The 12,966-nt window shown below is 41.6% G+C and overlaps 1 protein-coding gene across 3 annotated transcripts in view; it reads left to right on the top strand.

The window, feature by feature from the left end:
* ALG9 (ALG9 alpha-1,2-mannosyltransferase) overlaps positions 1-11,095 on the top strand; it is a 95,972-nt gene extending 84,877 nt beyond the window's left edge. For 2 of the 3 annotated variants that reach the window (XM_015115678.3, XM_028833963.2), the window contains exons 15-16: positions 4,909-5,027; positions 5,339-6,074. In XM_015115678.3, coding sequence (XP_014971164.1) covers positions 4,909-5,027; positions 5,339-5,376 — 157 coding nt within the window. In that variant the 3' untranslated portion in view covers positions 5,377-6,074. Of the gene's footprint in view, positions 1-4,908; positions 5,028-5,338; positions 6,075-10,354 lie in introns of those variants that run through there. The other variant, XR_013404292.1, reaches the window with a different exon arrangement.
* Positions 11,096-12,966: the final 1,871 nt, after the last annotated feature.

Below are 12,966 nucleotides of genomic sequence, written 5' to 3'. Positions count from 1 at the left end.
TGCTTATACACCTACCTACCCGGCCCTCAGCATTTGACCTCCCGTCTGAATGTTTGCATTATCACTTTGAACTTCTGTGTCAGTTGTTTAGAATTTGCCATATGCTAAGTTATGATGATGTATCATTCATAATCTGTTCTACCCAATTAGCTTATTAGCCCTTTGAGAAGAGAGACTTATATGTCTTCAGAGCCAGCACACAAATGCTTACATATAGTAGGCACATTGATTTTTTTGTTTGTTTGGTTGCTTTTTGTTTTTGAAAATTGAGGGTTTCCTTTATTTAAAAATTTGTCTACTGGTTTTAAAACATTATTATAAGTAATAAATTTATCTTTTATATATATTTGAAATTTTTAATCATAGCAAATGGAAAACCAAGTAGATTGTTTGTAAAACAAGCAAATAAATAAATAACATAGCGTAAAGTACAAAGTAAAAGTCCTTTGCTATATCATAGGGACTGCATAATTTTCATTTTAATTGATACTGCTAAAACTGCCTTTCTAAGTGGCTATGCAGGTTTACACTTTTACTGGCAATATCTGTTTCTTGATTCCTCATCAGTGTTTGAGACTGTCAGGCTTTTTAACTTTTCCAAACCTGATTATTGAAAATTGTGTCTAGTCTTACATTTCCCTGATTCCTGGTAAGATTGATCATTATTTAATGTTTATCAACCATTTGCATTTCTCTTCTGTAATCATATCTTTTGTCATTTTTCCTGTTGAATTGTCTTACTGATCGCCCAGTTTATATAGTCTAGATTCAAATAGTCTGGTACATATGTTGCATTTTCTTCCAATCTCTTTTATTTTTTACCCTTGTTTTAGCTTCTCTTTTGAACTCAACAATAATGCATAGTAATCCTTCTATTTCAGTCCAGCTAGTTATTTTTTAACTTTTTTTTGTTTTTCAGAAATGTGATTTTGCTGTGTTTGCCCAGGTTGCCCTTGAACTCCTGGGCCCAAGCAATTCTTTCATGTACCCAGGATTACAGGAACATACCACAACACCTGCCTAGTCAGTGTTTTATTTTGTTTTGTTTTGTTTTGTTTTGTTTTTGAGACAGAGTGTTGCCCCATCACCCAGGCTGGAGTGCAGTGGCGCAATCTCAGTTTACTACAAGCTCCATCTCCCAGGTTCAAGCAATTCTCCTGCCTCAGCCACCCAAGTAGCTGAGATTAAAGGCACCCGCCACCATGCCTGGCTAATTTTTGTATTTTTAGTAGAGACAGGGTTTCACCATGTTGGCTAGACTGGTCTTGAACTCCTGACCTCAAGTGAGCCACTGCGCCCGGCTGCTAGTCAGTGTTTTTGATGATGATATATCCCATGTGCAGACCAAGATAGTTTTTTAAATTATTATTATTCTTTTCTCTCTCTTTTATTCACACCTAGTGATCAGGAAATATTTTTTTTCCAACTCCTGAGTGGAATCAGAATAAGATCATTTTCTGATAATTTCAGAAAATGGGCCGGGCGCGGTGGCTCAAGCCTGTAATCCCAGCACTTTGGGAGGCCGAGACGGGCGGATCACGAGGTCAGGAGATCGAGACCATCCTGGCTAACACAGTGAAACCCCGTCTCTACTAAAAAATACAAAAAACTAGCCGGGCGAGGTGGCGGGCGCCTGTAGTCCCAGCTACTTGGGCGGCTGAGGCAGGAGAATGGCGTGAACCCGGGAGGCGGAGCTTGCAGTGAGCTGAGATCCGGCCACTGCACTCCAGCCTGGGCGGCAGAGCGAGACTCCGTCTCAAAAAAAAAAAAAAAAAAAAAATTTCAGAAAATGATCATTTTTTTGAACATGATCTATCAGCCTACCAGGAAAATAGTCATCACCATTTACTATCTCAGTCCAATGGACCCTCTTTGTCTTCTATATTTTTACCTTTTTTTTTTTTTTTTTTTTTTGAGACATGGTCTCGCTCTGTCACCCAAGCTGGAGCGCAGTGGCACAATCTCGGCTCACTGCAGCCTCCACCCCCCAGGTTCAAACAGTTGTCCTGCCTCAGCCTCCTGAGTAGCTGGGATTACAGGCACGCTGTAATTTTTGTACTTTTAGTAGAGACGGGGTTTCACCATCTTGGCCAGGCTGGTCTTGAACTCCTGACTTCGTGATCCACCCACCTTGGCCTCCCAAAGTCCTAGGATTATAGGCGTGAGCCATTGCGTCTGGCCTATTTTTAAGTTATTTTATAGGCTGGGCATGGTGGCTCATATCTGTAATCCTAACACTTTGGAAGGCTGAGGCAGGTGGATTTATTGAGCTCAGGAGTTCAAGGCCAGCTTGGATAACATAATGAAACCCCATCTCTACAAAAAATAAAAAATTAGCTAGGCACACCTGTAGCCCAGCTACTCAGAAAGCTGAGGCGGGAGGATTGCTTGAGCTCAGGAGGTCAAGGCTGCAGTGAACTATGATCATGCTACCGCACTCTAGCTTGGGCAACAGAGCGAGACCCTGTCTCAAAATAAATAAATGAAAATAAGTATAATTTATCTTTGTTCTTTGGAAGACTCTAAAAAGAATAAAATTATGGACTAGCAATCCTCCCAAATAGTAAGGAATTGCTACAAAAAGAAAGTAAAAACCTGGGACAGGTGAGGTAGCTCACACCTGTAATCTCAACACTTTGGGATTCCGAGGCAGGAGGATTGTTTGAGTCCAGGAGTTCAAGGCCAGTCTGGGCAAAATAGTGAGACCCTGTCTCTTGGGGGAAAAAAAAAAAAAAGAAAGTTGAAAACTAAAATTGGGTCCACTGGACCCTGAGGTTATACCAAGGACTGAGTTGACCAGAAATATACAATGACTATATTAATGAAGCTTTTATTATAGAGTCAACTAAAATGGAAATTACACTTGTTAGTTTTGTACTTTCTTTACTAAAGCTTGTAGGAATTTGCTCTATTTTGCATCTTTCTGTTCTACCCTTTACCCTTCACCTTATTTGTGCAGTGTAGATGAAAAGGGTAAATTTTCTTTCTTTTTTTTTTTTTTTTTAGACACTGTCTCACTCTGTCACCCAGGCTGGAGTGCAGTGGCATGATCACAGCTCACTGCAGCCTCAACCTCCTGGGCTTATGGGCTCATGCCGTACTACCAGCTCAGACTTCAGAATAGCTGGGACTGCGGGTGTGTGCCAACCTGCCAGGCTAATTTTTAAACATTTTTTTGTAAACACAGGTCTCACTTTGTTGCCCAGGCTGGGCTCAAACTCCTGGGCTCAAGCAATCCTCCCACCTCAGCCTCTCAAAATATTGAAATTACAGGCCTGAGCCACCGTGCCTGGCCATTAACTTCTCCTTGACTGGGGTAGATCCTTCCTCCTTCTGTTCATTTTATTTGTAGGAGCCCTGCTTTGTCTCATGTCTCTTCTCCAAACCTCTTTTCTCTATCAAAGCCCTTGATAGAGTTCACTGTTGAAGTAAAGTGAATCTCACAGAGCACAGGGCACTGCCAGCGTCCTAGTTGGGAAGAATCTCTAAGAGGCATGCATGCCAAGCACAGTGTCATTGTGTGCAGGCATTGTAGGAGTCTGCCAAACCCAAGGGTAGGCTGCCAGTACAAATGCCACGTTGACATGACATTTACAAGTTTAGAATTTGGAAAAGGACTGGCAGTGGAACACCTTCAGCTACCTCATTCAGGATGGCAGTAACTAGGCCAACTTTTGATTTTCAGACTCAGAAATCAGAGTCAGGAAGTAATACTCCATACAGAATTTAAAACTATCACTACAACTTTTTCTAGGAGATGACAAATCCTGTTAGTCTGTTCCTGGGATGCATGATAAACCGTAATGGTTAAGAGTGCAGACTCTGGAGTCAAACCTGGATTTGAATGAGGCCTCTGTCACTTACTGTGTAACCCTGTGCAATTTGAAGCCCTAGTTTCCCTTTTATAAAATAGGGATAATAATGCCACTTCCTCATAGAATTATCAAATGGATTAAATCATATATTTATTATTTTTTTTTATTTTTGTTGAGATGGAGTCTCGCTCTGTCGCCTATGCTAGAGTGCAGTGGCGTGACCTCGGTTCACTGCAACCTCTACCTCCCGGGTTCAAGCAATTCTCCTGCCTCAGCCTCCCAAGTAGCTGGGATTACAGGCATGCGCCACCATGCCCGGCTAATTTTTTTGTATTTATTAATTTAATAGAGACAGAGTTTCACCATGTTGGTCAGGCTGGTCTCAACCTCCGGATCTCAAATGATCTGCTTGCCTCGGCCTCTGAAAGTGCTGGAATTACAGGCGTGAGCCACTGTGCCCGGCCGATAATATATTTAAAATATAAGCACTTTTCACATTCTTCAGAAATTCATGAGAAATTTAGGTTTTCAGTTCTTATGTTTCAGTAATAAGTAGATATATTATAATTTACCAGGGACATGTTATCACAACGTGAACTTGTGTGTAGACGCTTTCCTTGACTTAGACAATACTGGAACACTATGCACAGGCACCCAGGATGTAGTTTTCTTCCCCTCTCCAGGAAAACTTAGAGCTGGAGTCCAGGCCATTTGAGTACTTGGCGTCTCTACAGTTTCTTAGATGCAGAAACCATTTTGGTGTTAAGAATTCATTTCAGCAATAGCAGTCCTTTGATTGACCTGGAATTTTTCTATGGCACATTCTAATGCAAAATGAAGACCTAGGGCTCCTCTGAAGGATATACTGTAGCATATTAGGGACAATAATAAATTTTCATTTAGGTGACAAGGTACTCGGCCTTGATTAAGTCTTTTATCATGATCTAGTACCTAAGTAATAGGCTTTTCTGTGCCACTTGAATAAAATATAATCCTTACTACAGATCTTAGTTTATTTCTTTTAATTACATTTAGTACCATTAGTAAATTCTCCCAAGTGATAAAATTCTCTTTTTTAACCCTTGTTTTTCAGATCTTCAAAGCTGCTGCGGGCATTCTATGTCCCTTTCCTGTCAGATCAGTATACGGTGTATGTAAACTACACCATCCTCAAACCCCGGAAAGCAAAGCAAATCAGGAAGAAAAGTGGAGGTTAGCAACACACCTGTGGCCCCAAAGGACAACCGTCTTGTTAACTAGTGATTCCAGTGACCTGACTCCCTGCAAGTCATCGCCTGTAACATTTGTAATAAAGGTCTTCTGACACGAATACTGGAATCTGGGTGCTCTGGGCTAGTCAAAGTCTATTTCAAACTCTAGTCAAAAATCACATTTGCTCCTTTTGTGTCACGTCTCTGTTCTGCATGTAAACTTTTTGCAGCTAGGCAGAGAAAGGCCCTAAAGCACAGATAGATATATTGCTCCATATCTCATTGTTTTTCCTCTGTTCAATTATTTACTAGACCGGAGAAGAGCAGAACCAACTTACAGGAAGAATTGAAAATCCTGGGACTGGATGGCTGTGTTAAGCTGTTCTCCACACTCTGGCCTGGCATCTGAGAACTAGCAAGCCTCTCTTAGGCCATATGGGCTTCTCCACCAAAGCTGTTTGGCAGCTCCTAGCAGACCTTCTTGTTCAAATCCTCGTGCTGAAAATGAACATAGCCTAGTTGCCAGCCCACATGTCCTTTTCACCTCCAGCAAGACTAAGCTGCTTTAAAGCACTTCACAGAACTAGGACCCTGTCCTGGAGCTATCTCAGGAAAAAGGTGACCATTTGAGGAACTGTGACCTAATTTTATTATAATGATGCCTCTAATTTTCATTTCCTTTACAACCCACTGTAACTATATGGTTGTATTGTTTTTTTGTTTAGTTTTAGCATGCTATGTTTTGAATTCTAGACTCCTCCGTGTGAAGATACCAACAGACAAAACTACAACTGTATAGGACATATTTGGAGAAAATTTTATCAATTGATAGACTTGGATGACATCACATTTTTAAGTAATGTAATCTGAGGCCACTGCTGAGGAAATTAAGAATTTTCCTTTTTTTTTTTAACCATCCCCAGTGAAAAGGACCAGTGTATATTTATAGCACCTATTTTTTAGTTCTGTCTGTTGTGAGGCACATCCTGCATGGGGCACTTCTAGACAAATAGGCAATTATAAGGACCTAATTAAAATGTAATAAGTATATACTATTACTTTAAAAGCCTGGCCGGGCGCGGTGGCTCAAGCCTGTAATCCCAGCACTTTGGGAGGCCGAGACAGGCGGATCATGAGGTCAGGAGATCGAGACCATCCTGGCTAATACGGTGAAACCCCGTCTCTACTAAAAAATACAAAAAACTAGCCGGGTGAAGTGGCGGGTGCCTGTAGTCCCAGCTACTCGGGAGGCTGAGGCAGGAGAATGGCGTGAACCCGGGAGGAGGAGCTTGCAGTGAGCTGAGATCCGGCCACTGCACTCCAGCCTGGGCGACAGAGCAAGACTCCGTCTCAAAAAAAAAAAAAAAAAAGCCTTTACTGTCAGTACTTCAGTTTACAAGGCACTTTCACAGCATCTCATTTGATCCTCACAGTCACAACATGTGGTAGACAAGGCAGGTGATTTTTTTATCCCCATTTTACAGATAAGGAAACAGGCTGGGGTGGGGAGTGAGGGGAGGTAAACATAGTTGCCTGAGGTCACACAGCCAGTAAGTAATAGAGCTGGGACTGGAACCTAGGTTTCCTTACTCTCATCTGTTGCTCCTCCATATTCCTCACTCAACCATGCAAACATTACTCGAAAGGACTGATGAGATTAACCAGAGACCCAACTGATACTGTAACTTTCTATTTTAAGGAAGAATTGTATCTGTATTTCTTTGAGTTCTTTGGAGCCTCCAGTCTGCCTGTATGTTAGACTAGCACAGCAGTGCTGTGTGATGCAGCCTGACCTGTGGCAGGAAAGTAGTGCTTCTGTTTGGAAGTCGTCTTCTTTTGCAGCCACACAGGATCCAAATATTAGTACTATTCGTGTAGTCAATCTGGGGTCACATTATAGGTGCCTTATTTCCCTAAGGGTAACTGATCCGAATATCTGCAAATAGGATGAATCTATTTTTCAGAAGTTCCATCTTTCATTTTTCTTTTTTTCTTTTCTTTTCTTTTTTTTCTTTTTCTTTTTCTTTTTTCTTTTGAGGTGGAGTCTCATTCTGTCGCCCAGGCTGGAGTGCAGTGGCGTGATCTCGGCTCCCTGCAACCTCTGCCTCCCAGGTTGAAGCAATTCTTATGCCTCCCGAGTAGCTGGGATTACAGGCATGAGCTATCACGCCCAGCTAATTTATGTATTTTTAGTAGAGTTGGGGTTTCACCATGTTGGCCAGGGTGGTCTTGGACTCCTGACCTCAGGTGATCCACCCACCTTAGCCTCCCAAAGTGCTGGGATTACAGACATAAGCCACTGCATCCAGCCCCATCTTTCATTTTCAAAGAGGAGGGCATTCTAATAGGAACTGATGCCAAGAGAGAAGAAAAGAAGTGATAACAGAAGAAATGGCTAGTTGCAATATTAAAAAGCTCCTCTTTGAGATCTGCTCTGCAGGAATATCAGAGACAGAGTTGAAGCACTGGAGAGGTAATAGGTCTAGACAGTACAGAACAATAACTGGGGAGTGTGTGAAGATAGACTGGGCTCCTCCTTGCTTGAAAGATCTCTAGTATTTAATTCTCAATACTTGATTACTATTTTCCAGTGTAAAACTGGCACATATGATCTGACTGTAGGACAGAGAATTATAAGTGAAACATTTGCCTTACTTACAGTGATAATGTGCTGTTCTTCACAGTAGCTAAGGCCCTCTATGTTTCGCAGAGGTAAATAAGAATCCAGGAATGGAGGTCCGTCTGTGATGAATGGCTTTTTTCTAATCAAAGTAGTATAATGCTGGTCTGTTTTATCATCTTGCTTGTTTTGTTTTGTTTTTTAAACAACACCTTAATTATAATATAGCACAAACAAAGGCCAGGACTGATGCAGGGATTCCTTGGAAATAGCAGTTCCTAACACTTTTAAAACCTGATTTTGGATCTCTCTGTTCTATGTATGTCTTTAGTGAGAGCACAATAAATGGCAGGACACTGTGCCAAATGTTATAGGTAAGGAATATAGAAATGAATGTTTTTTGTTGTGAAGGTGTTTCCATGTGATATTTTATAAACACATTTTTTAAAATCTCCATCACTTTGTGATATAGGAAGGATAGCTTTGCCTAGGAAAACCAGTTTCAAAACACCTGCTCAGAGTAGCATTTCTCCCTCAGAAAATCAGTGTTCAGCCTACACTGACTGTTCTGCTTGCCATAAGGAGGAAGCATGCAAGATACTTATTTCTCCATAGATTATGGAGTATAGAGGGATGTGGGACTACAGATAATTTTTTTTTGTTTTTTTGCGAGACAGAGTCTTGCTCTGTCACCCAGGTTGGAGTGCGGTGGCGTGACCTCAGCTCGCTGCAACCTCTGCCTCCCGGGTTCAAGCAATCCTCCTGCCTCAGCCTCCCGAGTAGCTGGGATTACAGGCATGCACCTCCGCGCTCAGCTAATTTTTGCATTTTTAGTAGAGGTGGGGTTTTACCTTGTTGGCCAGGCTGGTCTCAAACTCCTGACCTCGTGATCCTCCCGTCTTGGCCTCCTGAAGTGCTAGGATTACAGGCGTGAGCCACCGCGCCCGGCCCAGATGACTTTTAATAGCCTTTGATCATGGGGTGAGTGAGGAAGTAGGTATACTTGGCAAATGCATGGTTCTGTGATTTCTAGCTCTAAAGCAGCCTTATCTGAATCCCCAAATCTTGTGATGCTGAGTACCATTACTGAACCAGTCTGCACGGTAGGCATCTATTACCAAAATTTACCTCCTATCTGGTAGGTGTCATCTGGTAAGAAAGAAGACAGGTTATTTTAATCTTTTGAGATAATCACAGAAAATTACAGCCCATACTCTTTATTACCGAATTCAAGTTTGGAAATAGACCCTTTGTTTTAAATCATGATGGGTCTTTATCCCAACCATTTATCTAGGTCATTTTTCCAACTTTGGAGTTCTAGGAAAGAACCTTGAAAACCCGATACGATTCTGCAGCGTGAGGTCTAGGGTGACCATTTGGGCAAAGCTCCAACGGCAATCATTTATTGTGTTTTGCATTTCCTGGGATTTATTGAAATAAGAATTCACTGTGATTATGTAGTCTTCTGGCCAGTATCAGGCAGCTCTGCTTTTAATTTGGTTAATTTTATTTTATCTGAAGAGGGAGAAGAGGCACAATTTAATCTTGGCCTCCACAAGCATATTAAAGCTCATGTGTTAATCAGTGCATTCTTATGCTCCTACATTAAATGCCTTGGGTAAATGGATAAATGGACATGTGCCCAGCTTTATTTTTTTTTTGCAGCAGAAAGATCAGACTTCCATACGGCATTGTTGGATTTCAGAGGCTTTCTGGTGTATCTGTAAATCTGAATGTTGCCATTACTTCTGCCAGTCTGTATAACCATGTGATTCATGCTGCAAATGAAATCAGGAAGCAGTGAAGTGTTAAAGCAAGACTATTGTCCAATTCGCTTGTCTTCCTGATCCTTGTACTTTATTTCACGTGTCATTGTTTACATTACATACTTATATTTCCTGTTAAAAAGTTAAATAAATTGTAGCAGTTTGATTTTCTTTTTCTTAATGTGACCTTTTCTTTTGTGCTGTTAAATCTTTCTTGGAAAGTGGAAATTGAAGGAGCTCAACTCCTTCTTTCTCCCTGACTCCAGCCCTATTCCTCAGTATGGAGACCTGCCTTCTACAGGCCAAATATCCCAGAATGTTTATTCTAAAAACTTTAGAAGACTCAGGAAACCCAGTGAAGATTAGTTTTATTTTACCTATGTTAAAACCCCGCACAGTAGGGATTACTCAATATGTGGGCCAGGCGCGGTAGCTCACGCCTGTAATCACAGCACTTTGGGAGGCCGAGGCAGGTGGATCATTTGAGGTCAGGAGTTCGAGATCAGCCTGACCAACATGGTGAATCCATGTCTCTACTAAAAATACAAAAGAGCCAGGTGTAGTGGCGCATGCCTGTAATCCCAGCTACTTGGGAGGCTGAGGCAGCAGAATCACTTGAACCTGGAAGGTGGAGGTTGCAGTGAGCCAAGATTGCACCATTCCACTCCTGCCTGAGCAGCAAGAGTGAGACTCCGTCTCAAAAAAATAATAATAAATGAATACAAATTAAAAAGAATTACTCAGTATATGAACATTGTACCTAAAAGAGGTGAAATTCCTGGATCCATCTTAAGTTTTTGGAATGAGAATCACTGGACTGTGAGAGTCTAATTTTCTTAGAAATCTTGATCCAGTTATATCTAACACTTAGGTAATTTCCCCATTTGCTGGGGTTGTCAGAAGGAATAATTTTTTAAAATTTTTTCTTGTTTTATATTTTAGAAATGGCATGTGTTGTATTGTCCCAGGCTGGCCTTGAACAACAAACAGTCCTCCTGCCTCAACCTCTTGAGTAGCTAGGACTACAGGCATGCACCACTGCACCCAGCTGGAATAAGTATCTTTTTGTAAATTAATTCCTAATGTCCTTGCTATGCCATGGGCTTTATACCCTATAACTTCTAGCAGCCATCTGGTGTTGTGCCATTGGTTATCATTCTTCTTCCCATGGGACCCCAGATGCCCTTAACTTGGTTTGATTTAGTTCTCCCAAAGTGTTTGAAGAAATGATGCTTTTATTAGTATAATTCCAGGAAGAAGTCCACAACCTTAATTTCTTTTCCCTTGTCTAGAATGTCATCTTTCTCCCTGTTTATTTGTTACTCTTACTTTTAGGGCTGAGTCTCCTTTTTCTAAGAAGGCTTTCTGTACTTCAGACTCTTTGATTGCATTCTTTTCTGAGCCTTCTTGATTACCCAGTGTCCTTACTAATGGCATAGAACCTTAACATATAAACCATGCAACCCTGTCTCACAAGGACATTGTTGGCATATGAGGGGCAAAGACCACATCACACTGCTATGTATTTCCGGTGCTCAGCATGGTTCCCCGAACATTTTGGTACTGTACATGTTTATTGACAATGAAGAAAGAAAAACAAAAAGAGACCTGGGACTAATGTACAAACTATTGCTCTCAACTTGGCATGGATTAAACCATAGAAAATATGGCAAGTTGGCTGGACATGGTGGCTCATGCTTGTAATTCCAACACTTTGGGAGGCTGAGGTGGGTGGGATCACTTGAGGTCAAGAGTTCAAGACCAGCCTGGCCTACATGGTGAAACCCCCATCTCTGCAAAAATACAAAAATTAGCCAGACATGATGGTGGGTGCCTGTAATCCCAGCTACTCGGGAGGCTGAGACAGGAGAATCGCTTGAACCCATGAGGTGGAGTTTGCAGTGAGCCAAGATCATGCCATTGCACTCCAACCTGGGTGACACAGCAAGACTCTGTCTCAAAAAAAAAAAAAAAAAAAAAAAAAGTCAAATCATAAATTCTGCCTGTAGTAGTCAAAAAGGGCAATTTGGAAGATATGAATGTGATATGATATTTCGCCAGTTCTCCTGAAATACAAGGGCTTCTTCACAAAAGCATTTTAGAAGGGTAGCTTCTAAAAAGAGAGAGAGGGTACCTTTACTGAATATTCCTATTGTGACTTGCTTTTAGAGGGTCGGACCTAGCCCAGGAGACCTTCTGAACAAATTTGGGTCAGAAAGCCTCTCCTCCAGGTGTGAGGAGGTGCTGGGGACCCTACCAGCTACATGTCCTGCTAGGAAAAGGAAGTCTGACTGCAAGATGACCGTAGAAATACATTAGATTGAATAATATTAAGTAGCAAGGGATATTTTAAAACTGAAACTGTTTTGGCTCTCTTCAGCTGTAGATTCAGCATAGCCCTGACATTTAAACAAATGATAACCAACACATGTGAGAAATATAATGTGGGAAATTTAGATTAGGGATGTGAGATTATGGAATTATAGTGACAAGGAAAGACTGGGAATTTCCAGTTGTAGGCTGGTAGAATAAATAGTCTGTTAAAATTAACAATTGGGTTTAAATAACATTTTACTTGAGTATGAGCTTTTTTTTTCCTTTTTTTCAGTGAATTCTCATAAAATACTTTAGGTGGTAGGGCTCTTTGTTTGTTTTTGATTTTGCCTCTGGTTTCTGGGCTTGAGATGCCTAGAGATGAAAGTATTTAAGTTGGCTGGATGAGGGGGCTCAAACCTGTAATCCCAGCACTTTGGGAGGCTGAGGTGGGAGGATCGTTGGAGGCCAGGAGTTTGAAATCAGCCTAGGCAATAAAGTTTGACCCCACCCCACCTCTATATTTTAAAAATATACATATATAATTAAAAGAAAGAAAAATATATAAATGAGGCAACTTCTTGGTGGTCCCAATAGCCAAAAGATTGGGTGATTTATGACAAAATTCCTCTGACAAGGGTGTTTTGCAGACCTTCAGCCATGGATTTCAGACATACTTACTTTATAAGAGCTCTCTTGACCTTCACTCTTACACAAACTGTATATGGCAAGTGGTGCCCTTGGCCTTTGATCATTTTAACTTGGGAATTGCAAGTTGCCAGATGAGAAGGGCGTACGTTTTTGGTTGGTTGGTTAGCTGCTTCAACAGCCTAGTATCCAATGCTGAAGAAGCTGTGACCTGTAAAGCAGCAGTTCTCCAATGGAGCTACACGAGACGGAACCTGGGATCATTTAAAAGTTTGCCACTATTGACAGGGCACGGTGGCTCACACCTGTAATCTCAGCACTTTGGGAGGCCGTGGCAGGCGGATCACCTGAGGTCGGGAGTTCAAGACCAGCCTGACCAACATGGAGAAACCCAGTCTCTACTAAAAATACAAAATTAGTCGGGCATGGTGGCGCATGCCTGTAATCTCAGCTACTCGGGAGGCTGAGGCAGGAGAATCTCTTGAACCTGGGAGGCGGAGGTTGCGGTGAACCAAGGTAGCATCATTACACTCCAACCTGGGCAACAAGAATGAAACTCTGTCTCAAAAAACAGAAAAGAAAAGAAAATTGCC

Source organism: Macaca mulatta, chromosome 14, assembly GCF_049350105.2.
Source record: "Macaca mulatta isolate MMU2019108-1 chromosome 14, T2T-MMU8v2.0, whole genome shotgun sequence".
NCBI classification, from domain to species: domain Eukaryota; kingdom Metazoa; phylum Chordata; class Mammalia; order Primates; family Cercopithecidae; genus Macaca; species Macaca mulatta.
Note: the sequence above shows the minus strand (reverse complement) of the source record. Positions and strands in the feature narration are given on the sequence as shown.